The 27,773-nt window shown below is 40.9% G+C and overlaps 1 protein-coding gene across 2 annotated transcripts; it reads right to left on the reverse strand.

The window, feature by feature from the left end:
• Window positions 1-13,367: 13,367 nt before the first annotated feature.
• On the reverse strand, window positions 13,368-27,714 carry Akr1e2 (aldo-keto reductase family 1 member E2). 2 transcript variants are annotated; one of them, XM_006987839.4, is made up of 10 exons: window positions 27,443-27,714; window positions 25,637-25,804; window positions 22,946-23,062; window positions 22,159-22,236; window positions 19,991-20,113; window positions 18,678-18,775; window positions 16,610-16,682; window positions 15,636-15,719; window positions 14,100-14,182; window positions 13,368-13,830 (listed from the first exon to the last, which is right to left on the reverse strand). In XM_006987839.4, exons 1-10 carry the CDS (start codon window positions 27,479-27,481, stop codon window positions 13,788-13,790), a joined length of 906 nt encoding a protein of 301 aa, XP_006987901.1. In that variant the 5' UTR covers window positions 27,482-27,714; the 3' UTR covers window positions 13,368-13,787. The 2 variants fall into 2 exon arrangements, with proteins under 2 accessions (XP_006987901.1, XP_076428986.1); XM_076572871.1 differs by lacking the exon at window positions 22,946-23,062 and having other exon boundaries at window positions 27,443-27,597.
• Between the last annotated feature and the right edge of the window lie 59 nt (window positions 27,715-27,773).

Raw genomic sequence — 27,773 nt, forward strand, 5'->3', positions numbered from 1 at the left:
ATCTAATAAGTTTCAACCCACTCTGTTTCAGGTATTACATTTTTAAAGAATTTAACAAAGAATTTTTAGAAAGCAACTTAAAGAGCAGAGCCAAATTCTTAGTAATGATAAACAGACAAGATCACGCCCAATATATAGTTTAAAATCATGAATTTTGTTCTTTTAGTTCATTTACTATAAAATTTAAACATTCATTTAAACTTTAATTAGACAACCAGGAGAAGACAACATCTTTTATATAATGAATGACTAATATCTCTGGCAATTCAAACAGCATTGACATAGTATTTTATGCCCTGACCACAATTGTTTTTTACTAGAAGTTGGGCTTATTTAAAATTTCCCTTTCTCCCATGAAGGGACCATTGATAATGTGTTATTCCCACTATTAAGGAAAAAAAAAAAACATTTTCCACAAAAGGTAGAGTTATCCTTGCTCTGAGGAAAAAGCCAGCAGCGGCCAGCCACACGCAGTGCACCGTTTAACCAACAGTTAGGACTAAGGTTAAGTAGTATGGTTAGGATTATAAATTAGTATTATGATTAGGTTGATTTTAGGGTTAGGGTTAAAAGTTAGGGTTCAGGTTTAGACATGATTATGATTTGACAACACAGTTTTTCCAGACATTGTCTTGAGATATCTGTAGTGGTTTGAATAAGAAAGGCCCCCGAAGATTCATGTATTTTCATACTTAGTCATCAAGGAATGGCACTAGTTGAAAGGATTAGAATGATTAGGAGGTATGGCCTTATGGGAGGAAGTGTGTCACTGGGAGTGGGCTTTGAGGTTTCAAAAACCCAGAGCTATGACAAACCCAGAGCTTCTCTCTCTGCCTATGGGTCAGGAAGGAGCTCTCAGCTATTGTTCCAGCACTTGCCTGCCTGCTGCCATGCTCCCAGCCCTTTAGATAATGGGCTAAACTTCTGAATCTGCAGGCAAACCCCCAATTAATTCTGTCTGTTGTAAGAGTTGCCTTGGTCATGATGTCTCTTCACAGCAATTGAACAGTGACTAAGACAATGTGGTGGCTTGAATAGCTATGGCCCTCCATGGACTCATAGTTTGAATGGTTGGCCCATAGGAATTGGTACTATTGGGAGGTGTGGCCTTTTTGGAGGAAATGTGTCTCTGTCCAGGTGGGCTTTGAAGTCTCAGATATGCTAAAAGCATGCCCAGTGTGAGAGTCTCACCCTGCTGCTTGTGGATCAAGATGTAGAACTCTCAGCTACTTCTCTGATACTATATCTACCTGAATGCCACTATGTTGTCCTACCATGATAATAAAGGACTAAACTCCAGAAACTGTTAGCCACTCCCAGTTAAATTTTTTTTATAAGAGTTGCTGTGGTCATGGTGTCCCTTCACAGCAATAGAAACTCAAACTAATACAGACAATATCAATATCTAGTTATTTAGGTATCCCTTTATTGTATCAGTAATTATAATATCTTAATTGATTAATAAACTATATATATTATATTATATTATAGAAAACTGATAAAATTGGTAGGTTTTTGTTTATGCTTTTCTTTTGATATTGAGAATATTCAAATGAGCAAGACACTTTCATGAATTGTGTTATGAATATGAATATTTCCTATACAGAGGGAATAGTTGTCACATCATCAATATATTTTTCTTTTTCTCTTGATTTCTGTCAATATTTCATTCTACTGTTAAGGCTTTTGGAACCACTTGTTTCAATAAGTTAACAGCATCATTCTTCCAATGACTAAATGGGCCAAAATTGGTTTGGTGAGATCCTCTTCAAAGCAATTCCTTCCTCCTTTGAACATGCTATCAACAATATTTAGAAATTCCTCTTTCTGATTCTGCCAAAATGGCATTTCTCATGTTATAATTATTCATTGATAGGATATAGAAATTAATTGTGTTTATGAAATTCATTGGATTATGTTTTTTAAAAAAATATTTGTAGAGTTCTCTGGCTCTTCAAATTCCATGATATTCTCAGGAAAGTTTCAGAATTGCCTGCTATTTGGGTTTCTCCTCTCTACCTGTTAATCAGCTGCGATGTATTACATTTGGGAACATTTCTATTGATTTTTCACCTGGTATTCATTATTCAATTCAGTGCTTTCCTTGGTGGCATTAATACCCTTTAGACATGGTTGAGATGCTTTTAATATTACTGTTTTAGCATCTGATTTTATTAATTTGAAATTTCCAAAATGGCAAAAATCTAATCCAAGTATAATAAAAAAAATTCTATTTTGATAACAGGATCTTGAGTTCTAACTGGTTAAAATAGACATGAAAATCCTAGCTGTCCTGAATAGAAATTTACAATACTGCAATAATGGCATGAAAGCAATCTTAGTACAAATATGTCCAGCTATTTGTTTTCTGAGTATGACTATATCATGAATTTCCATTTTAATGTCTTTATTAGTACCAATTCCTCAGGTCATTTTCCTTACATGTTTGTTAAAAATACAAACATTGAACTCTCTCAAGAACAGATAGTTTGGTACATTCAATAGGATAATTTGTATAGATAATTCCTAATTGTTATTTCTAAAGGTGTTTCACATCATGTGTTACACTTATTTCTTTGTATTTTATATTTTTGCAACTATTATATGGTGTTCACTTCTTGATTTCTATTTCATATATTCACTATTGTCTTTTGACATTGCTACTGAGTTTTCTCTGTTGGCTTTTGCATCCTGAAACTTGACTACATTTATTTTTTAGTTCTAAGAATTTTAGATGAAGTTTTAGAGGTTTCTATAAAGCCATCTCTTCTGAAAACATGGTATATTTGTTTCTTTTTCATTTGCATGTCCCATATTTCTTGCTCTTGCCTAGTTGTTCTCATTAGTATTTCATTACTCTGTTGATTAAAGTGATGCATATGGGCACTCTCATCTTGTATAAAATCTTATGGTAAATACTTTCTGGCTTCCATATTCAATAGACTGTTAGATGGTGCCCAATTGTAAATGGTCTTTATTCTCAAGACACAGCTATACCATTGTTGGGCACATACCCAAGGAATGCTCAATCATACCAGAAGGACACATGCTCAACTATGTTCCAAGAAACAATATTTGTAATATCCAGAACCTGGAAACAACCTAGATACCCCTCAACTGAAGAATGGATGAAGAAAATGTGGTATATATACACAATGAAGTACTCAGCAGAGAAAAACAATGACATCATGAAATTTACAGGCAAATGGATGGAACTAGAAAATATCATCCTGAGTGAGGTAACCCAGACTCAGAAGGACAAACATGGTATGTACTCATTCATAAGTGGAACTAGATGTAAAGCAATGGATAACCAGGCTGCAACCTACAACTCCAGAGAAGTTAGCTAACTAGGAAGTCCCAAAGAGGGATGCATGGACCACCCTGGGAAGGGGAAATAGATGAGATCTCCATGAGTAAATTGTAGATGAGGGTTGCGTGATGGAGGGTAGGAGATGGAGAATGAGACCATAAGGGAATGGGATGGTTGAGCTGGAACAAGGATGGAGTGGGAAAGCAATGAAATGGGTAACACAATAGAGGGACACATCATAGGGATAGAGACAAACTTAGTTCTAGGGAAGTTGCCAGGAATCCCCAGGGATGACCCCAACTTGGACTACTAGAAATAATAAAGAGAGTGCCTGAACTGAATAGGCTTGCCCCAGAGATCAGATAGGTGAATACCCTAACTGTCATCACAGAGCTTTTCTCCAGCAACTGATGGAAGCAGGTACATAGATCTACAGCCAAGTACCAGGTAGAGCTCCAGGAGTCCAGCCAGGGAGAGAGAAGAGGAATTCTATGAGCAAGTGCATCATGATCATAATGGGGAAATCTGCAGAGATGACCAAATAAAACCAGTGGGAACTCACGTAAGTTGGATCAAGAACTGTGGAGCCTGCATGGGACTGGGCAGGGCCTTCTGCATGGCAAGACAGTTGTGTAGCTTGATCTGCTTGTGGGTCCCCTGGTGATAGGATGAGAATCCATCCTAGTGAATGAGAGGGCTTTTTGGAGAACACTACCTCTGATGGAACACCTCTGGCAGCCTTGAGGCAGTGGGAGGGGCTTGGACATGCCTCTACTGAATGTGCCTCCTCATGGGAGGCCTTGTCTTCTTGTGGGATGGGGAGTAGGGAATGGGTTGGGATGGGGAACCTGGGGGGGTGGGAGGAGGGAAGAGGGGGATCTTTGATTGGTGTGTAAAATTAATGGAAAATTTTTCTTAATAAAAAAATAAAAAATGTATCTAAAACAATTTCCTACCTATGCTGATTATTCAGACAAACAAAACAAGCATACTAAGAAATGGTAATTTTATTACTAGATCCAGGGCTATGTAGGACAATTTTTAAAATATCATTTGGCAAGTCACAAATAAAATGCAAACACCCAAAGAAACTGAGCCCCAAATCATTTGAATTAGAGAGTGATAGCAAAGGGATAAAGAGGCTCCTTTAAAACAAGATGATATGGAGACTGCACTGCCCAAAAACCTGACCAGCAGCTTCTAGGGGACAGCATATGAGGACAAGAAAAACTTAGCGTTTAGTCAAGTAAACAAGTAGCCATAAGCTGTTCCATCTTGTGAGACATAGAAGTTGGATTCAATGACCTTTTTGTAAACTGGTTCTCAAAAATTTGAACTTGACACAAGAGACCTTCATCTTACACATGGTCACAAACCATAATGTGGCTTTTGATTGGTCATTCTATGACCACTATTTAGAATATAAAAATAATAGTCAACAACATAGTAAATACAAAAATGTCTGAAGGTTAATGTGTTTAGAACATCCCTTCCCATTTTGGAGAATAATACTGGTATAAGAGGGCTTTATCATCTAATGCAGGAACTCTGGCTAAGAAAAATGAAATGAACCAGATAGGTAGCTTCTCTTTCTGGACATATTCTCTATACATCAACCAAAACTCAAAGAAGTTTGACTCAACTGCAGATTCTGTTGTTAATTTATTTATCAAAAAGGAGGAGGAGGAGGAAAAGAAGAGGAGAAGGAGGAGGCAGAGGCTGAGGAGGAGGAGGAGGAGGAGGAGGAGGAGGAGGAGGAGGAGGAGGAGGAAGAAGAAGAAGAAGAAGAAGAAGAAGAAGAAGAAGAAGAAGAAGAAGAAGAAGAAGAAGAAGAAGAAGAAGAAGTGTTGAAATGCAAAGAAAAGCTGAGATGTGAAAGAGTGAGTCTTATCTAGTTCCTTCTAGTGGGGGTGATGGAAGAATATAAAAATTAGCATTATTTTCTTTCTGAAATACTACAAGTCCAAATCAAGACCAGAATAAAGAAAGTGGCATTTGTGACAGAAATAAATAAAGGAAAGCAGAAAACTATTAATATATACAAGGTATAAAATCTGTGAGACTGGATAGTTTATGAGTTGCAGAGGTATAGAATGACTGAAATTGATGTTTATAGCTTGGATACTAGGGTTATAGACACATAAATGTAAAGCTTTCCATTTAGGTATATTGTGTTTGACCTCCGAGAATAAGAATTGCCCAGGAGACTACTACATGTCTACTGGAGCTACAGTAGTCAGGGCTAACCAGGACTTCCAGAACCATATATCTTGTAGTAAGCAATCCTTGCCTGGGAGACCAACAGGCACCAGACTCTGACCTGTGAGGAGTGTTGCCTAGGAGCAACCCTTCAAGGCCGTATTGACAATACAGCTCATGGGAAGATGTAGTCAGGAGCCTAAAGTCTTGATCTTATTTACATTCTGAACTCTGGTCTTTCTTTTTTTTTTTTTTTTTTTTTTTTTTTTTTTGGTTTTTTGAGACAGGGTTTCTCTGTGTAGCTTTGCGCCTTTCCTGGAACTCACTTGGTAGCCAGGCTGGCCTCAAACTCAGAGATCTGCCTGGCTCTGCCTCCCGAGTGTTGGGATTAAAGGCGTGCGCCACCACTGCCCGGCTAAACTCTGGTCTTTCTTGTGACCAATTTCCTACCCCCAACTTAACATTGATCCATTTTATTTTCTCTATTATTTCCTTTTAAAAAAATTTAAAGTCAAGATACAAAGAAATCGGGTTGGGAGTGCCAACAGTCAATGCGAATATATTTACAACTGTTAAAGTATGAATTTGTTATTAATATGTGATGACTTGTTTTCTCTTTCTGATTAATTTGTGTTTGAAGTCTACTTTATCATATATAAGAGTAGTTACACTTACTTGTATATGGTTTTGATTTAAATGATATGACTTCCATCCTTTCTCTCTGTGTTTGGGTAGCTTTGCCAGTCAGGTGTCCTTTGGCAACAATGGGTAGTTTGATGATTGAATTAGCTAGTCGCATCTCTATATTACAGAACCAAGGCCATTTGCACTTAAAGTTGTTGTTGAAAGATGTTTACCAATTCCTGTCATTTGTTGGTTGATTTTTACTTGGTTGGATTACTTTTATTCTTTATTCTTCCTCCCATATATATCATGTATTTGCTAGTTTACTGTGTTGAGCATGATAGATTCCTTTCTAGATCTATTTTATCTATTCTCCTCATGAAGTGCATTCATTTTGGTAATGTCTTTCATTATGCATAGCACTCCTTCTGTAGTGCTCACAGGTGGTCATGAGCTGCCCAGGTCTGGCATGTCCAGAAGAAAAGCCAGTTGCCATAGTAAGTCCCTTAAAGAATATGGTGTGAAGCTTTCCTCCATGGAAGCAGATGTTACTAGTCCATAGCAAGGAAAAGGAAATGATATAGAAATTATGGCACTTGAAGAAACCAAAGGTGAGGGCAGTTTTGTGATTCAACATCAGAACGAAGATCAGAGCACTAAATTTCCATCACAAAGTGAACTTAAAACATAATCAGTTTCCACATATTTGTGGAAATCATATTTTCCACAAAATGTAAACCTGATGATTCCCCCAACATTCCCTTTCTTTTGTTCTTTGCTTTTTTCTCTGGCAATTTTATAGTGTAAGAAATTGTAAAGAAGAAGACATGGATGGGACATGTAGGGTATTGGGGAGGGGTGGAAAAGATGGAAGTAATGGGATGGAAGGGAAGTAACAGAAGACGACAAGGCAGCAATAACTGAGCACTGTACACATGAATAAAACTGTCAAAAACAGATTCAATAAAAGAAAAAACCTTAAAATCAAACAGCACCATGGATTGCTACCTCCTCTCAGAACTGCAAATAGGAAGAGGCAATAATTGTTTCCCCATTGGCACAGAAAAAGACTTTCTGAACAGAATACCATTGGCACAGGTAGGAAGATCAATGAGTAATAAATGGGACCTCATGAAACTGAAAATTTCTATATAGCAAAGGACACCATCATTTGGACAGAGTAGCAGCCTACAGAATGGGAGAAGATTTTTACAAACCAAATATCCAATAGAGAACTAATATTCAAAATATATAAAGAACTAAAAAAACCCCTAGATATCAAGAAACAATCCAATTAAAAAATGGGGTGCAGATTTTAACAGAGAATTCTCTTTAGAGGAAACACAAATGGCTATGAAACACTTAAAGAAATGTTAAATATCCTTTATCAGGAAAATGCATATCAATACTACTTTGATATTTCATTTTACATTCATCAGAATGGCAAAGATCAATAAAACAAGTGACATGCTGATGAGGATGTGGAAATAAGGCCAACACTCATTCTCTGTTGGTGGGAGTGCAAACTTGTACAGCCACACTATGAAAATTACTATGGTGGTCCCTTGGGAAGATGGGGATTGATCTACCTCCAGATCTAGGTATATTGCTCTTGGGAATATCCAAAGGTTGTTTCATCCTACCACAAAGACATTTGCTCAACCATGTTCATTGCTGCTCTATTCATAAAAGCCAGAAATTAAAGGACAACCTATGTAGTGGGTGGTTGTCTGGGTCATGCCCTGAAGCACCACACCTAGCGAGGCAGCAGATAGCTGCTAGGTACCTGCCCCTTGGGCATGATCTGGACAGCAACCTTTAAGACCTGGGATGCACTAATACGTGTTCTCCTCTCTTCAATACCTCGTGGTTTTGGATACTGGTGATTTTGGATAAAGACAGAGCTCTCCAGAGAACTGAGTTGGACCGTGCCTCACCTTCCAGGATCCTGCTACAATCTCCATCTCCTGTATTGTGAGTTTCCTGTATGGTGAGTTAACTCCCCAATAAATTCCTATAATCATTAAGCTATTTCTGTGGATTGGTAGTGATTTTATCACATTAAACCTAGATGTCCCCTCAATAGATGAATGAATAAAATGTGGTATATTTACAGAATGGAATATTAATCAGCAATTACAAAAAATAAAATCATGAAATTTTCATGTAAATGGATGAGTGTAGAAAAATTCATCCTGAGTGAGGTAACCCAGAACCAGACAAATATGGTATGTATTTTCTTTAAGTGTGGATAGTAGCTGTTAAGTCAATGATAAGTAAGCTATAATCTGTAGAACCATAGAGGTTAGATATAGAGTAAGGGGGTCAATTTGATTTCCCTAGGAAAAGGAACTAGCTATGGATGGATGGATGGGTGGCTTGGAAGGGAGACAGTGAAGAGGGACTAGAGGAGAGACAGCTAAAATTAAGGGCCATTTGAAGGGTAGAAAAGAAATCTAATGCAGTAGAAGTTTCCTAAACTATGTACATATATGAAAGTGGTCTAAATAAACTCACCAAGTAATGAGAGAGACAGAGCCCCAACTTACCATATCTTGTCACCAAATGAGGCTTCCAGTGCTGAGATTGGGTTCTATCTAATTAAATTATTGTCCAAATGGGTCCCATAGGAACTCTTAAACAACTCAGGCTATTGTCAAGACTATGGGTTGGTCTCCACAAACTGATAGTAAGATCTCATTGCTGAAGACAACACCCAACACATAATTCATTGAACATGGAAAAGTCAAGTTGGTGCCTACATAGAGACTTCACCCCTATGTGCTATCACCTTTGGTACAAGAAGGTACTCTGAGCTGGGTGGTGGCAGTACATGTCTTTAACCCCAGCACTTGGGAGGCATTTCTAGTCGGATCTCTGTGAGTTTGAGGCCAGCCTGGTGTAAAGAGCAAGATCCATAACAGGCACCAAAAACTACACAGAGAAACCCTGTCTCAACAAACAAACAAACAAACAAAGTACTCTGCAGCTACCAAAAGAGAAATGTAAGCAAAAACCAAGCTACAAACTCTTTGACCTACAATGATGCCCTGCCTGCAAGATATGCTAGTCCAATGGTGGCACAAAGTTCACTGGAGTAAATAACCAATACTTGATTTGACTTAAGGCCCACTCCACCAGATAGAACCCATGTTCAACACTGCTCGGGTGACCAAAAACCTAAGAATAGGTAGACTAGAGACCTAGGTAAAACCCAATACTAATGTTCCAAAAAAAAAAAAATTAGTTACAGCAAAATGACTCCTAATGATATTCTGATATACTCATAAATGGGTGCCTTATTTAACCACAGTCAGAGAAGCTTCATCCTGTAGCAGATGGGATCAAACAAATCCAGACATTATGCAGACTCTCAGAGGCTTTGAAACACTCAGCCCTAAATGAGATGTCTCCAGTAAATCTCAGGGTGCCTTACCTAAGAAGAAGCAGAAAGAGTGTAAGAGCCAGAGGGGATGAAAGACACTAAGAAAACAAGGCCCTCGAAATCAACAGGATTGACGCACATGAATTCACAGAGACTGAGGCAGAATGTACAGGGGCCCCTCACAGTTCTGTACCATATGAGTTCCCAGAGATGAAAGGAGAAATGGACACATGCTACCATTCCAAACACACAAGCAATTTCCAATGGATAGGCACTTGCAAATGAAAATATCATTTCCTCCAAAGGAGTCTCACTGGAGCCAACTCTGAAGAGTAGACTGCATGCCCAGCAATAGATGGCCAACAGAAACTCAAGGGCATCTTTGGAGGGTCCTTGTCTCATAGTGTCAGGTCATCGATTTTCTTTTTTTAAAATAATTTATCACACACACATACACACACACCCTTTTTTTCTTTTTTACCCTTCTGGCTCTTTGTGTATATATTATGGCTTTCAGTTTAGTGTTTTTATGGGATTCCTGGGTGTGCAAATGAATGGATCTGTGTTCCTATGTCTTCTCTTGGGCTTTCTTCCTTCCTTCCTTACTTTTTCCCCCCCCACTATTCTGTGTTAGATTTGCTTTGTTGTATTTTATTTTATTAGTATCCCTTAGAATCCCATTTGTTTTCTAATGAGACAGAAAGGGAGTAGATCTGGATTGGAGGGGAGGTAGGGAAGAACTAGGGGGAGTAGAGGGAGGGGATTAACATAATCAGGATATATTATGTAATAAAATAAAATCTACTTTCCATAACAGGGAAAAACCAAAAACTAATTGTTCTCCATGCAGCACCTTGTAGCAGACTGAGCACCTTTCATGTAGGCTTGGGAAACCCTTGAAACTCCTCCTTCAGGGATTCCATACTGGAAAAACCCTTGAAATCCAAATGCATGTGCTTTCACGACCATTAAAAAAACCTTCACAGAGCAGTTAGCTTTCCACATCCAGACGACTCCTTGTTTCAGCTCTTCGGCTATGTTCTAGTTTATTCTGTTACTGTGACATGGGATGGGGACAATGCAGGAACTCATACAGCTCTCACATAACTTTGTGTCAAGAGCAGAGAGAAACAAGTGCATCTACACTGATAGCGGCTTCCTAGTTTTCATCTAGTTTCCTCTGTGTAATATAACTCACATCTACTACTGGAGAATGGTACCGTCCATAATGAGGTGGGTCTTCCTACGTCAATAAACAATCAAGACAGTTCCCCACAGATATGCTTACAGGCCAACCTGATACAGGTGATTTCTCAACTGAGGCCCTTTCCCCAGGTGATTCTACCCTGTGGTGTGGCAAGCTGACATTTAAAAACCAACAAGCACAGGCTATAAGCAGAGTCCTTTTTACATGGTCTGTTTAGTGCTGTTTTCATATTTTTGGGGTTCTTGTTGTTGTTTCATGGTTTAAAATTGCCCAGTAACAGTGCTTGTTGACTAGTGTTCCAAACCCAAGAGACTGACATATATTTTATGACATATATTTTATAAGGAAAGTGGATGTGTTAGATAAACATGAGTTTATACTCATTGGCTATGAGTTCAGCATCAATGGATCCAGTGTGTATTCAAAAAGATATTTTTTAAACAGAAACATATAAACAATGCTAGGCACTAATCAGTTATGGAATAGTTACTACACAGCCTTATAGCAACCTAATCCAGAAATTCCATCAGAAACAACAATTTAGCACTCACTAATTTATGGTTAAAAGAGACTGTAGTACATGACTATTGAAAAGTATGATAACTACAACATTTAGATAAAATATGAAATCATAACATTCATTCTAGTTTCATTTCTGTTGCTGTGAAAAAATTCCATGACACAAAGCAACTTAGGGAAGGGTTTAGTCAGCTTCCAATCCCAGGTTATAATGCATCCTTGAGGGCAAGTCAGGGCAGGAATTTAAGTAGCTAGTTACCTCATATCCAGTCAAGAACAGGGAAAAAAAAAATAAACACATGATCTTTGCTGGCTTACTCGTCTGCTCTTTCTAGGAGCTAGCTTTCTCCTCTCATATAGTATTCAGGGCCCCCTTCCTGAGGAATGGTATCACCCACAATGGGCTATGTCATCCTACATCAATTAACAGTAAAGCCAGTCTCCCACAGACATGTCCCCAGGCCATCCTGATCAACATACAATTCGTTAAGACTCTTTAGGTGATTCTAGGTTGTGTCACGTTGACAAAAATTAAAACTGATTAGAAGGGCTTATATCCCATGAATCCATTTCTGACATTCTGAAGCCTTGGATAAAATGCAGTTTTATATACGAAAGCAATTCCAGTCTGGTGGGAAGCATTGACAGTCTGAGCCTCTAATCAAGCTCCCCCATTGATCTGCCGGGCAGCCTGGCAGACATCAGTCTTTCCTGTTAAAAACAGAAAATAGTGCCTGTTTTGAAAAACCATACCTATCATAAGGATAGGCTGAGGTACATACAGTGTGGGACACTCTTAAGAATGAACACTGCCCTCCCAAAGCAAAATGATCTCCATTTCTGCTCCCATACAAGGAACAGAAGAGATTTTCAAATTTGCTTCTTGAAACTCAAATAGAAAGTTTAGCTTCTCCGGGTATTGGCAGACAGCTGGATGCCAAATCTTTGACGTAAGAGGAGACTCTACATATTTCCTTAGCAAAGAGGGGGCTGATTAGATATTCTTGGGGAAGACATGGCTGAGGCCTGAATTTAATACTTATTTATTCTTGTTAAATTCCAGTTAGTTTGAAAACATGTTCTCAAGGGATTATCAGTCTTAAATGAGGGTCTGGAGCTCCCATGTCTTCTTTAATCCAACCAGTGGTTGGTTAGGGGAGAGTGGTGAGATCTTATATTCTCATTATACAGACAGGAACAAGTTCTGGACCACTGCTAATGTGGAATTCCTTCCTCATTCCCACTGCAGTTGGGTAGAAAGTAATAATCTTTGGCCCCCATCAAATCCATACAACCCACAAATCAAAGAATCACCTTGATTCGAATCCTGTTTAGGGAAAAAATTCCAAATTGGCAGTGGTTTATGTAGAAGTAATCTGAGATATGCAAAATATTATGGTTAGATTTGTCATGATTAGACGCTTAAAGATAAGACAATATATAACCTCCTGGTGCACTCATGTGTGCCCACACAAGAGGATTTTACTTGTTGATGACTGCGTCCAGTGCTTTATGTGTATGGTGCAATTTCATTATCATGTCCTTAGGTTGATACTTAAGAAAAAATTCAGTTTAGGAGCTAACTAACTTGCATAGAGTCATAAAATTAATAAGTGGTAGGTAGTTATGAGTATGGAAAAAATGAACGTCCATGGCAGTGAGGCCGAGGAGGAGTCAGTCAGGGTCAGCTTAATGAAATGCAGGTGGTAGGAGTTTTTGGAGGCCTTTGTAGACACTCTAATAGGACGTCCGACTTCACTTCCACTCACACCGCTCTGAAGAGCCAAAGATGAGGTTCTCGCATCAGCAGCGAACATCTTTCTGCAAAAAATCTCTCTTTGGGACCCAGACCAAGGAGATTCTTTCACTTCACTCTAGGACTATGAGAGAAGTGAGCACTCCATATGCATGCACTCATGTGTACCTGCACACATGTGTAAAGATGCACACACACATATATTTTTAAAATAAGAATAATAAAAACAAAATTTTGTCTGAGATAGAGCCTCAGTTTAATGACTTTCCTTTTCTTAAGTGCAGGTAGATTTTGCTTGAAAATAATCTGGAAAACTCCGGGAGGGCGCAGAGTAGTGTGAAGGAAAACACAACTGGCCTCGGGCTGATGGCTACTGAAGCCAGCTTGTGGATTTTTATTATACTAACTTCTCAAATATTACAAGTTATTCAAACACCTCTATCAATCAGGGTTTCTTAAAATGTGCAGGTAATTTTGATTCATGAGCCATCAACATCTCATTTCAGAGGATAGAAGCCACAGGACTAACCTACATAAATTACACTGCTCTGTGTGCTTGGCTATCCCTAACAACTTGGTAACAGCCACAGCCCTCACGGTACTTCCTTTCTCATCCCTAGATCTTTATGTTGCTCCAAGAACTGGTCCTTTGCTCTAGGCAGGATTTCCTTGCTTCTAATTCTGCTGTGTCGTTCCTGGCTGAGACCACACAGCCTCTGCAGAGGTGGATCCCTGCTGCCAGCCCTGGTGATCTGAGAACAAAGGAGGGCGAGTGCAGCTGTCTTCAGTACTTTATGTGGAAAGGGTAGTCCTTGTGATTTTCGGTCCTGAAACACAGAATCACAAATTCAAAACAGAAGTAAAGAATAGGCATTCTTAAAGGCAGCGTCTTAAGTGACAGAGTTGTGCTTTTCTAACTCTCTAGTATACAGATTAGTCATTGTCTTTATTCACTGGCCCAACCTTAAACAGGGAAGAGTTACAGTACGGTTTAATTGACCTTGAATATAACAGTAAGTATCTATTCAAGAACCAGTCACCCTGCTCATGTGTAGCTCCCTTTATCGTTAAAAGGAAGTAAAGGAGATGGACTTACGAGGGGAATGTGGCCAACCGGAGGTTCTTGTTCAGGCTGAGGAGTTCCTCCATATCTTTTTCTGTTAATTTAAAATCAAATACCTGGAACCAAAATCAGATGATCATAGCGGATTCATATTAAACCCCATTTAACTGTCGTGTGTGTTCCTTACAATGGACAGGAGATGGGACAAAAATTCCTTAGACATCTAGAACTTCCCCTGACATACAGCTGAGCTATATGTTATTTTTACGTTATGGGGGTGAGGAACACAGGAAGAGTTTTAAAAAAGCAAAGTAATTTCGTCAATGACCTACCTCCTCCTTTCAAAAGGAAAAACCATTGTTCCCTCTGACCTCATCAACTAGGAAGCCAGTTGGTACTGACTTTAGCATCAAATCACACAAGAACTTTTTGAGTGACTTCATTTTCAAATAGTAATCTTACCTCTCCTGCCCTTCCCCCTCTAACCCACTTGAGGGCTATGATCAAATTCAGCAATAACTGTATCTCACAGTGACCACAATTCACTGCAGCTGAGGGTCTGAATCCAAGGAGAATGAACAGAAGAACATCCAGTGGCTTCACCCTGCCCTAAGGGAGGGGAGCTGTTGGACCTCAGCCTCTACCCTAGGAAGATGGCTGTCCTCGGGTTTGGCCAAACCAGCCACACAGTACATATGGGAATTGCAGGGAGGCAGCCTTAGTGCTGGAGTCATTGGGACCAAAGAGAGATGTAAACAGTACCAGAAAAGATAGTAAATGGGAACTCTGAGCTGTCATACAGAGCGTATTGAAAGTTTTTGGCTAGCTCAGAGGACAAGCCCACAGTCTACTGTCCTTGATTTTCTTCTTCTAGTTAAGCTCGTGTACACAACTCCTGGCACTTTCTCTTGAGCCTCTCATAAACTGATACCATTCTCTGTCCTCAGCATCAGGTTCCATTTCTGCTGTGATTCTTGGTTAAATCTTAAAAGACTGTCTTCAAAAGTCTGCTCTCAATCAGAATTTTGTACATGTTGTAGATAATGAAAATGTCTAGTGGATTAGTTTTCACTGACTCTTAAATGTCATTAGGCAAAAGTGAAAAACATAACACCCGCAGCAGTGGACTAGTGGACAGAGCCTATCTGGTCCAGACTGGCTAGATGTTCACTAACCCTGTATTCCTTCCCCCTGAGCACACACTGGGCATATTCAGCTTCTGCTAAGGGCCAGTGTGGCAGAATGATTGAATGGGAGGGAGGTGCTCATTCTCAAAAGTGGTCTCTTACATGCTTCCCCATAAGCTCCTCTTACCTCTTTCCCCATCTTGGGTTGAATGGAGAAGATATCCAGCTCTGGCGGGTGCAGGGGTGGGGTGGGGCGGGGCATAATAAGAGCTGTCCTGACTCACTATGTGAAAGGCTGACCATCAACACAGTTAGCTCATAGAAGAAAACACCTCTGTCGGGTGAAGGCCATAGAGAGTTGTTTATTTGTTATTTGAAGTTAGCCAGCACTCCACTCTCTTAAGTCATGATATGAAACATTCTAAAATCAGAAAATGCCCACCTGGATATTCTCCCTAATCCGGCTTGGAGTGACAGATTTGGGAATCACTATCACGTTCCTTTGGATCTGAAATCGGATCAAAATCTGTAGGAAAGAAAGTTTCACACAGAAATAAAACAAATGGAACCAAGGCTGAGGCATTATGATAGTTCAGTTTCATCATACAGTAAGAGCTTAAAAGTCTTGGTCATCTCAAAGGCCTTTAGAAATCAAACTGAATTGCTTTGTTAATATGTCTGTAGTGAATGCCATCAGCCCAAGGAAAAGTTCAGAGGACCCACCCACACCTTCACTAGAATCCCTCAGCATGGGCCCAGTTCCCCCAGTGATCAGGACATTTGGATAAGGCTGACTTTAATGACTATTCTCTCTCACACTGGTTGTCCACGCAGTTGGTGGGGCAGAAGTGACACTGGAGGGCATCCTGAGTGCTGACTGTTGAGGAAGGCGGGCCATATGGCTTGACTGGATGGGAACATGGAAGCAACCAATGTACAGCTTCAAATCAGGAAGTTCTGGTGAGCCAACTCATCCAGGGTAAACTGAGCCCTTTCTAGAAACTGACAAGGCTCAGGACTGTGAGGGAGGTTGCTGGAGAGCTTCTCTCCAGGCTCCACCAAGCCCTGCAGTCCCACAATCCACGTATAAAATAATCACTCAGACGCTTATATTATTTATAAACTGTATGGCTGTGGCAGGCTTCTTGCTAACTGTTCTTTTATCTTAAATTAACCCATTTCTATAAATCTATACCTTGCCACGTGGCTGGTGGCTTACCACCGTCTTCACATGCTGCTTGTCCTGGCGGTGGCTGCAGTCTCTCTCCCCCCTTCTTCCTGTTTCCCCAATTCTCCTCTCTCCTTGTCCTGCCTATACTTCCTGTCTGGTCACTGGCCATCGGTGTTTTATTTATATAGAACGATATCCACAGCAGAGAACTGTGATCTCAGCACATGACAGCTCTTTCCACGTACCTGAGCACAAGACTTCCGATGCTTCTTGGCAATCTTCTGAACGACAAGGTCATCCATCAAGTCAACTCCCTGTCTAGAGAGACACAGCAAAGGGTGTTGAGTCAGGAAAACAGTCAACACAAGTACTTAAAAAATTTACTTTTCTCTAAGATTAAAAATTACTGCTGGGCGATGGTGGCACATGCCTTTAATCCCAGTACTCAGGAGGCAGAGCCAGGTGGAGCTCTTTGAGTTCAAGGCCAGCCTGGGCTACCAAGTAAGTGCCAGGAAAAGGCACAAAGCTACACAGAGAAACCCTGTCTTGAAAACCCCACCCCCCAAAAAATTACTATTTATTTACTTTACTTGCTTATTACGTTTTATTTTCTTGAGGCAACTCACTTAGTAGACCTGGTTGGTGGGCCTGGCACTCAGTCCTCTTGCCTCTGCCTCTTGCTGGAATTGCTGGCAAGTGTCGCCAGACCTGGGTCAGGTTTACTATTTTCTTGTTGTAAAAACTTTTAGTATAAAACACTTGTAAGAGTATGATTGTATCAATAAAAAAAAAAAAATCTATCCAGGCAAGGGTGCTAGTGACTAAAATAAGTCATTGTATTTTATTTTAGACAGGGTGCCATGTCTGGCTTTGAGCTTGCTATGTAGCCTGAGAATGACTTTGAACTTCTGATCTTTCTGCCTCCTGTTCAAAGTGCTAGTGTTACAGGTGTGCACCGCCACATCTGGTTTACACAGTGCTAGAGAATCAAAGCCAGAAAATCATTTTTGATTACGCACTTAAGAGGTTTCAAGAATGGAGCTAGTCACAGTACTCAGTGTGTTTAGAAAGAACCAGACTGAGTGGGTGGTATTTGCCATAAGCCCCTCAGTCTATCAGAAGCCTTTCTACACCAAGGCTCAGCTGTAAAATATACTCCAGACTTCTAGGAACTCCCCAGCTGCTATCAGGTCCAAATACGCACACCACATTTCACATGGAAAACACAGAGATAAGAAAACAGAAGGAAGTCCAGCCTTCCCTGGCTTCCGAATAGTGTCCTGACATCCAGTTTGGGGGTAGGAATAGACTAAGAAGAGATGGCCTTTGCAGTCACATGACATCAGTGACAAACAGTGGAAAGAAATCTAGTGCATTAGATAGTGAAAGGGAATAAAGATGAGATGCTATGATAAGAACAATGCGCCAAATACAAAGAGGGGCTCATGGGAAGTTCCTGGAGGGCACAGCCCTACTGAGCTGAAGATGACATCAGGGACAAGAAAAATACAGATTTTTAGTAAAAAGAACAGTATATGCAAAGACTAGAAAGAATACTCTATTCAAGCAACCACCAGCAGTTTTATGTGATGGATATGTTGAAGATTTGCAGGAACGGGGAAAAGAGCGACCAGAGGAGGATGGAATCAGGTCAGCTCCGCCACACAGGCTCAGGCAGAACAAAGGTAAAGTAGGAAACTGACGTGACTGTGTGCAGTGAGATTACTTCAGCTAGCAGGTGAGTAACCCAAAGAAATGGGTGGATCTGCACAGAAGTGAGGGGCTGAGAAGCTTAAGGCATCTGTATTTCATTAAGATAGAGGTGATGACAGAAGAGATCAAAAGACAGAATCCAGCCTCTCCTAGAATAAGTCATCCATCTTTGCATTAGATTGGAGTGGGGCTATGGGAAAGCCACAGTTCTGGCTTAGGTGGCTCAGTAGGGGTACAGTACAAACTCCGGGTTCAGGGAAAGAAGGCATCACTTTAGCGTTACCTCAAGACTCTGAGTTTTGTGACATGCCCCGAGAGACAGGTTAGTAGCTGACTGATGAACTACAAGGCAGATCAACAGAGGGTTCACTTCCGGCTGGGTCTGTCCCTTCAAAGCTGGTTACCCCCACAGGGAAGCCCAATCAAGGCAACCCTCCAGTTTGAGAAGGAGCTCCCCACCTTCTCCCTGGGGCCTGAGAAGTGTGGGCAGCCCACTCTATACCTTCTCAGTGAAATTCCTCCAACTCTCAAATGTAACGGGAGGGGAACTTCTAGCATCTGTTAGCATTCAGATTAGCACAGTCTCTAACATGCCCTTACCTTGAGCCACCAAGAGGACGGTAAGCAGTCACAGACACATTTCTCCTATGGCAAAAATCAATCAGATTCTTCTGAGTAAGATACGGGTGGCATTCAATCTACAAACAGAACCACAGTGCACCAAAGTCATTCAGACAAGGAGCACACCGGGAAAGCACTGAAGAGAAGACATACTTGATATCTCCACCATCACTAGTTAGGTACAAGGCCTCTCTTAGTGTTTGGATGTCTCCATCTACAAATGAGTAGGTTGCGTCTCTGCCAGCTCCAAGATGTCAGATGCTTTAAATGGCTCCAAGTCTACAGACTCTCTGACCCCTATGTCATGCAGACATTCCTGTATCACCTGCTCAGTGAGGCTTTCTTCCATCATGCAGGGACAAGCCTGAGCAGTCTGAATCTGCTCCCTCTCCCTCCTGCCCTTCAATTTTCCACTATAGTACTCACATTACCCAACACCTGGCACATTTAATTTGCTTATTGGCTATCTTTTGTCATCAGGATTTGAGTTTCAAACATAAGCCTTGACAGCAGTTGTTTCTGCCTCCTCCATTTTCTCATGCACAATTCCAGGTTATAAACAGACTTCAAAATTAATGCTCACTGAGGGAACTGAAGGGAATTATGAACAGTGCCTTTGCTTTCAGGATCATGCCACACCAGCAAGAAGAACTTCCAGGACGTCTCTGTTGACGGAGTGTTGATGTCACCTGCAACATGTACTTGTCACATGTAATTCTCTAATCTCATCCATTCAACAAATACTGATTGAAAAACTTAGAATGCCCAGGTTTGGGGCTGTACCTACAACCAAATTCAGACAAAAATTTCTACAGTCATTAAATCCTGCTGACAAATAGTAGCCAGTAAACATCAAAGTGTGAGGTTTTGGGTACTATATGTACTGCAGCAGAAATGTGAAGGGCACGCGGGAGAAGATTCATTTCTCTCTCTGCCATCCTGGGTGGAGACGGTGTCCTCTGCATGGGCTGGATGAGTGAAAGGGGAGGGATGCTTTTCTTTAATGAGGGTGAAGGGGCTGAGAACACCCTGCTTTTCTGAACGCACTTAGTCATCTGCCTCTAAACATATGCCAAGAATGGAGAACTGTGTCACATTCTACCCACCCATGGCATCACCTAACCACATGAGCTATAAAGAAAGACACTTGTTTATTCAGCCAGTCACTTCTGCCTGTTATCTCATTTCAATTCTGACAGCGAATGCAGGCAAACATGCTATCTGTCTCATCCACCTCCACATGGAGGAAAAAAGAATAACTGTGTAAAACTTCTGACCATCTGCCAGCTCACCTGGTTAGTTATTGGCTTGTACCTCAAACCAGGCTTATTCAGAAGTTTCTCAAGCTGTTCATGGTTAAAGTTTGACACCCCAAGGTGCTTCACCAACCCCTCAATCACCAGCTCCTCCATGGCCTGAAAAGAGAAAGAAATATGCTGAGTATACAAGTTGTTGTCTAGCTCCCTGACATGTCATTTCCTTAGTGACTTGCCATAGTGGCCCAATACTTTAAAAGGATTTTAGTTGAAGTTACAAATCCATGTGGACAATATTATCTCCACAAGGACTGTTTTAAAGTTACATGAAATGATACACACAAAGCATTTGGCCACGGTTGGACCCTAGCAAGCATTCAGCACATTTCAGCTGTTCTTACTCTTGTGTTCTGAGGTGATCTGCAGCAGTCCTCACCAGGGCTGACTGTTTCTTCACTTTCTTTCCACCTAGATATTCATCCCGAGCTCGGTGATGGGTCAACACTCTCGTTTCCTACTGCCACTATTCACATTTTAAGTAATTTGAAGACAAAGCAATCTGAGACTGGGCTGACCTCTGATAAGTGAACCCTGTGCCTAGGCTTTCAGAAAATACATGAGCTTTATGGCAGTGTGGAGTCAGGCATAAGTCAGTCTTCTGTGACGGTGAAGACAGTAACCAGTGACTCTGCAATCAACACCATGGATGTTTAAACACATGGTATTTAAGCCCAAATCTTTGATGAGTAGAAGCCCAAGCTGATAGAAAGGGATGGACTATTAGAACTGCTTTGTTTAGCTTCTTTCTGGTGAGTTTCCAAGTTTTAGTTTTCCAGGAAGAGAGGCTGTCAGTGCCCAGCCCAGGGACTTCTCCCTGTCTGTTCTGTCCCTCTCATCTCTCTAAGGGACTGAAGCATCCCTACAGTTTCACCCATAACTCTCCCAGGAAAGGTTCCCTATTGCATCTTCTGAGTTGAAACTCTTTCCTAAGCTTTGCCGATTTAAACTTGTTCCAATGTGCCAATGGTCTCTTCCTCTTATCTCACTTTCTAAGGGACTGAAGCATCCCTACAGTTTTGCTCATCATTCTCCCAGGAAAGGCTCCACATTGCATCTTCTGAGGTGAAACTCTTCCCTAAGCTTTGCCGATTTAGGCTTGTTCCAATGTGCGGATGGTCTCTTCCTCGAGTGGGCAGCAACAGTACTAGAGCTCAAAGTCAGAGTCCTGCTATTCTCTCTGCTCCTGCTTTGTCAACTTCACCGACTTCACGAGACTCTCAAGTCCACCACCTTCCTTCCTGATTTTTCTTGCTCACCACTTCTCTTTGAATGTTCCCCATTTTTCATCTGGACCCTGGACCCTGGCTTGACACTTGGTCATCTTTCCTCTAATTTTGTCCTTTTCCTACCCTTCCACTGTAAGCTTCAGAATGCTGCCAACATTATGTTTCTGTAACAATAAAAGAGAACCTACAGGAAATAGAAGGGGACTGCCAGAGGCCGATGGGAACATGGGCTTTCTAATTTCCTTTTTTTATACTCGGTATTTCCTGAATAAAGAAGGTATTTTTAAATTTAAAAAAGAAACAGTTGAAGGAAAAAGAGAGATCTGTATTATTCCCTACACTACACTAAGTTAAAGTCTGATGTATCTTCAGTTTTTCAAGTATTCATCCATAATTCATGGTGTGTGTTAGCTACTTTTCTTGTTGTTTTGACACGATTATCAAAAAGGTAACTTAAGGAAGGGCTTATTTTTGGCTTACAGTTTAAAGGAACAGTTGGTCATCCGTCATGGTGGGGAATCTTGGTAACAGGAGTGTGAGGGCCTTGGTCATATTGCATCCACAGTTAGGAAATGGACAGGGATGCACACAGGTGCCTGAGTACCCCTCTCTTTGTATTCAGTCCAGGATCCTAGTTCATGGAATGACTCAGCCTACGTTCAGGGTGACTCCTTTGAGCCTTGTTTAACCTAATCTAGAAACTTCTTCAAAGACTTGCCTAAGGGTTTGACCCTTGACCTAGCTGATTCTAGATCATGTCAAGTTGACAATCAATATTTACCTGTCATAGACTGCAAACCACATACTTGAAGCAGTACCTGGTACATTTTAACCCAGAAGCTTGAGAGATCTTATGCAACTTTCATTGGGGTATCTGTGAGTGGGGGTGAAGTAGCCAGATGGCATGCTTCAACTTACCTCCCAGGTGTCCAGAAAGCTGGTGTTACTGGGTATGACCATGCCATTGAAATCCAAAGGTACATCTTTTTCTCCAGGCTGTGAGAACCAGAAGATAAGGAGCTTATTGAGGCTTGTGGCATCCTCCATCAGGAGACTACTACGTAGGGAGAGAACGGAGATATACAGAGTCTGTACCGGTGGATTTGCATCTTAGCTTTACCCCTGTCACTAATCCTCCTGGCCTGGCTATGCCACTTCTTCCCTAGGCTCACCTGCCACTTTCAGACCAAGGGTGAAGGGAAGGGAAGGCCAGCAAAATCCCGTGAAACTTTCACAAAGTTTAAAAATCGGACTCAGATTTTTAAAATCAGGGAACAATGGAGCTTCCTTCATGTCTTAATATATTCAAGTTTCTCCCAACAATATTATTAGGCTCTTCACTCTTCTAAGACTTCCCATCAAGATGAGTGATAACCAAGTAAGAATAAAAAGGCAGGATATAAAGGGAAGAGGAAGACACACTAAGAGGTAAACACCTGGTCACTCTGCTGAACAGCCACAAGGGCTTACAGACTGCCTTTTTTCTCATGACCAATTATACCTTCCTAGTAGGTTACAGGACAAGTATCAGAAAATACATACTTAATAATTTCTAATGATTTCAAATGTTGGAAGTCCCAGCTTAATTAATACTTTAGATACATTTTCTATGACAAAACACAGACAATGTTTTGCTTCCAAGGTCTCTCCCATGCTGACATTTGTCTGAGTCTTTGTAGGAATCTAGACACAAACTGAGTGGTACCTTGAAACCCATGGGCCAATGTATGAGGTAGAGGTCCAGGTAATCCAAGTTTAAGGCCTTCAGGGTATTGGTGCATGCTGTTTTCACCAAAGACTTCTTGTGGTATGTGCACCACAGCTACAGAAAAGGAGGGAGACTATTGTTACAAGGCCACAATCTAAAACCAACAGGTCATACACTCATTGCTCCCTGCCACAAACTTGTATCTGACAACATGTTCTGCAGGAAAATAGTGACATAATCCTTACAAAAGGATTATCCTTTTCCACAGCAGGAAGTCTTCCCTACTTAAGGGAGGTTCAGGGCAACATAGGAAGGCATTTAATGGGATGCTGCTAGCCTACCTGAAGGTTCAGTGAGAAACTGATAAACCGGCCTGCCTCCATCTTGGGCTTGAAAGCCATCTCATAGTAAAGAGAAATTAGGCTGATTCTTGTTTATGATTAAATCTGTTTCTCAAGGATTGGGCTAGGCCCCACATGTAATGTTACTTACAAATGGTTCTGTATTGCCTGTTCCAGGAAACAGCAACCATGCTTTGTTTCGGGAGGTTGTTGTGATTACCTTGCAACCATGTCTTTGTTTCAGGAGGTTGTTAAGACCAACTTGTTATGCTTATGCTCTGCTTCTGTAACCTTGCCTATTTGCCTGACAAATCCATTTGGAAAAACCCTACTCTGGAAATATAAAAACCCTTATCTTACCCATGTCCAATGCTGATCTCTTGAACTCTACCTTTAGGAACAGCCCATGTGAACAAATAAAAAAGACTTTAAAAATTAATTTGGCCATGATTTGGATCACTGGTATTTCTCATCACATCTATGGGATTAACAAGACCTCGTCTCAAGGGAATTGGGTAGAATGTTAGAGCAGGCCATTGACATCCTCCTCTGGCTTCCCCACGTGAACACAGGCACACACACGTGAACATATATTACTCATACCACACATACACACGCTGACATACATACATACACCCACACCACACCCACAAACCCCATACACACACATGCCAAAGAGGGGGAGGGAGAAGGGGAAGGGAGAGAAACCCAAATTAGAGATAAACACATCACATTATTAATAATAATTTCCCTATATAAGTAATGTCCTCAACTTTGATTATAGTTCAGTGATTCTTCCAAATTTCCAGAATGATCAGCACACTTTCACTGCAGACTACCACCCACTTGAAAGCAATATGCACGTTGATTATGGAGACTTCAAAATCTGTAGTTCCTCATTCCTCTGCTTGAAGATTCAGAACAAAATCTCCCTCTTTAGCAAGCACACCCCAACTCATCTCCATTCCTCCGTCTGCTCTAGCTTACACAACAGTGATGAGCAACAAAAGTCAATCACTTTAAGTACAGCAGAAAGGTCAGTCTACAATAGCAACACCACTGAAATGAGGAATTAGGGATGTGAGACCTTAAACTCATCATGAGTTCAACCAATTCAAATGCTCATTTTAAAAATGCTGACCTTGGGACCCTGACCTTGTGCTCTCTAACAACCTGGGCGGAGCTCCTAAATGACAGCTGGAACTTAACATGTGACTATTGCCCGGTATTCACAATATGGATCAAGGTTTCAAACATATTTTAAAAAGCAGTTTCTTTTCTCCCCCGCCCCCCTTAAGACAGCATCTCACTATGTAGCTCTGGCTGTCCTGGAACTCACGATATAGACCAGGCTGGCCTCAAACTCACAGAGATCTACCTGCTTCTGCTGGGATTAAAGGTGTGTGCTACTATGCCTGGTCAAAAAACAAAAAATGAAAAGCAAAAAAAAGAAAGAAAGAAAGAAAGAAAGGAAGGAAGGAAGAAAGAAGGAAAGAAAAAAAGAAAACAGCTTTGAAGTCTTGGTTTAACCTTATGTTTTCTACAGATCTTACTTTCTTACTCTCTTTCATGTCTACTTCTTCTTTCTCACTAGGCCAGGAAAGACATTCACCATCTCCCATTTGCACTATTAGTACATTCTGTTTAAAGTGCACATTCCTCCCGTTCTATGTACCTGTCTCATTCACATGTAAAACTACCTGACTTAGAAACAGTGTTTGTTCTCCACCCCGACGTTTCAAGGAAAAGTACAAGCTTCTTACATGCCAGGACTTTGATGACTTGAACCCTGTCCATTTCTCCAGCCTCCCTCTGCTTCCTGGGGACTCCTACACCTGCTGTGTTCATGCACAGCCTGTGTCCCATTTATGATTTACTTCCTGTTTGTGAAGCTATCCTGACAGTGTCAAGTCAATTTCTTAGTGTGGATTTTGCAATGTGCACTTTACCCATCACTAGCGGGTGATTCCAAGTGTAGGCATGTCTGTGCAGACAAGAGTTCACAAGGGCTAGAACTTGATCCCGTTCACCACAGACACAAAGCTGTCATCACTCAACCATGTTTTGTGTGCATGAAGGCATTGTTGATTGTCAGTGTCTCTACATATACATTTGAACAGCTGCATTAAAAAAAAGTGTGTGTGTGGGGGGGGAGTCTTAAGCAAATCTACTTCACATGCACATGAAGCTGTAGAAGATCTTGTTGGTTATGAATCAATTGCAAACCAATGACACCAATTCCCATAAGGAAACTGAAAAATCCTCTAGGCTAGGTTATTCCAGCTTTCCCAGTCTCCATCAACGCAGGGGCTGAGACCCTGCTGTCCCTGCAACTGAGAAACCTTACCTTACTGACCACAAACAGATCTTCTCTCTTCACCACGCCCTCCTGGATCTTGGCATTGATTCCCATTCCAACCTCACTCTCATTGTGGTATAAGTAAGCACAGTCAAAATGCCGGTACCCCAAGTTGATAGCCACCTTCACCGCATCGGCCACTTCTCCTGGAGAGGCCTGCAATACAATCAAACACAAGTATCCCTTCTATCATCAGGGGAAACCAACTCAGCGTCTCCCTTGTCACCTGGGAAAGTAGAACCAAGTAATACATAAACACCCAAATCATTGAAGCAGTACTAATATCAGCCAAACCTCAAGTTAGGGGATGTGAGAGTCAGAATATGGTTAATTGTCTGGCTCCGTTACTCATTCAGGGAAAGACCACAGGCATTTGCAACTCCTGCAGATAACTGAGGTGTATGTCATGCTCCTGAATGATTACTGAATAAACAATAAATAGCCAGGGCATGAAGCAGTCTGAGATCTAACACTCAGGAATTTTGAATCAACTGTATAGGTAAAACAAGTGTTTATTCTTACAAAAGGTACTCATCAGATACCTGCATATACAGAAATTTAATGATACACGGTATGCATTTCCATTAAATCTGAGAATAGCTCAAGCTAGTTTTGAATTTGAGCTCTTCCTTGCTTTGTTCTATAGTTTACTTAATTATTATATCAAAGCAACAAACATATCTAGCATAGCTCCATTATTTAAGATCACCAGTCAATGTCACATTGTGCTATGGTTTTCCAGTGCCTTCCACCTTTTTGGAAATTCATACCCTTTAGGAGATACAAATTAATTTTTTCATTGTGTTAGGAAATTGATGCTTTTTTCCTTTTTTAAAAAATTTAATTACAAATAGTTATTAATTATACTAAAATATAATGTATTTGTTTTCATTTAACAAATCGCAGGTTCCGAGCAATTCAAAATTAATAACTGAAGTATCCATCTTCAGTTACAGAAAATAAAAATAAGAATGCTGTCAAGGAGCTAGCAAGTGAAAACATGATAAGTAAGATCAACAGAAAATAGGTATTTGAAGAATCTGAAATAGGGCAACTTCGGAGAGACCTCTTGATTTTGTCTCCAGAGTTACTCACGCTTCTTCCATGTCAACCTTCTCTATAAAGCACCAAAGAGCACTCAAATCACCAAATTCCCACCCTTTTACAAAAAATTCCAAAGAAACATTTATTTTAAAAACCTTTTCTACACAGATTTTTTATTTATTTTTTTCATACAATATATTTTTATTATGTTTTCCCCTCCCAGATCTTCCCCACCTCTCTACCCACCCAACTTCATGTTCATTCTCTATTTAAAAAGTGTTTTAACCAACATATAATATCTACTGCAGAAGCTGTGCAACCACTAGCAAGTATCTGTTCTGTCACGAAGTGGAAGCCAGACAGAAAGATTAAACTTACATTAGTGCAATTATTTAAATTTTTTTCTTTTCTTTTGGCTATTTAAGCATGCAAAGTAGCATGTTTCCTGGTGGCCGTTTCATACACACTTGGTTTGGGTGTGCAAATGATTCTTTGGAGGCTGGGGGTCCGTGACTATGTGGCACAGGGTCCGATTAAAGTTTAGTCTGACTGCTTTTCAACCTGGCCGGGCGCAGGTGTTTTAGGACCTTGTAACAGTTGTTTGTTTCACAAGTATCTCTCCAGGCAGGACCTTGATCAGAGACCCGTTGTGGAAGAAGTCACCCCGCAACCCTGCCCGCTCTTGAGCAAGTATTCATCAAGCTCGAGCCCCTTTAATCAGCCCGACCGCAGACCGAAAAGCATCCTCACCTTCCAGGTGCCCAAGCCCACTACAGGGATGTTTTCCATGGCTCCCTTGGCCCACTGGCTCAACCTTCAAACCAGCACTGAAGGGGTCAGGAAGCGGCCGCCGGCGGCGCCTAGATAGGTAGACAGTACGGGCAGGGTAATGCCGTAATTGGCAGGAGTTCTGGCACTCTAATTGGCTAGTGGAGAGGTCCAAAGGCTCTCTGATTGGCTGGTAGCACAGCCCATCTTACAGAGGACTGAGTAACTGTGTTTGGTTGTGCATTTCACCTCTCATAAATCCTCTGGAATCCTAGGAGTCCTGTCTCCTGGCAACCTGGCTAAAGCCCACGTC

Source organism: Peromyscus maniculatus, chromosome 5, assembly GCF_049852395.1.
Source record: "Peromyscus maniculatus bairdii isolate BWxNUB_F1_BW_parent chromosome 5, HU_Pman_BW_mat_3.1, whole genome shotgun sequence".
NCBI classification, from domain to species: domain Eukaryota; kingdom Metazoa; phylum Chordata; class Mammalia; order Rodentia; family Cricetidae; genus Peromyscus; species Peromyscus maniculatus.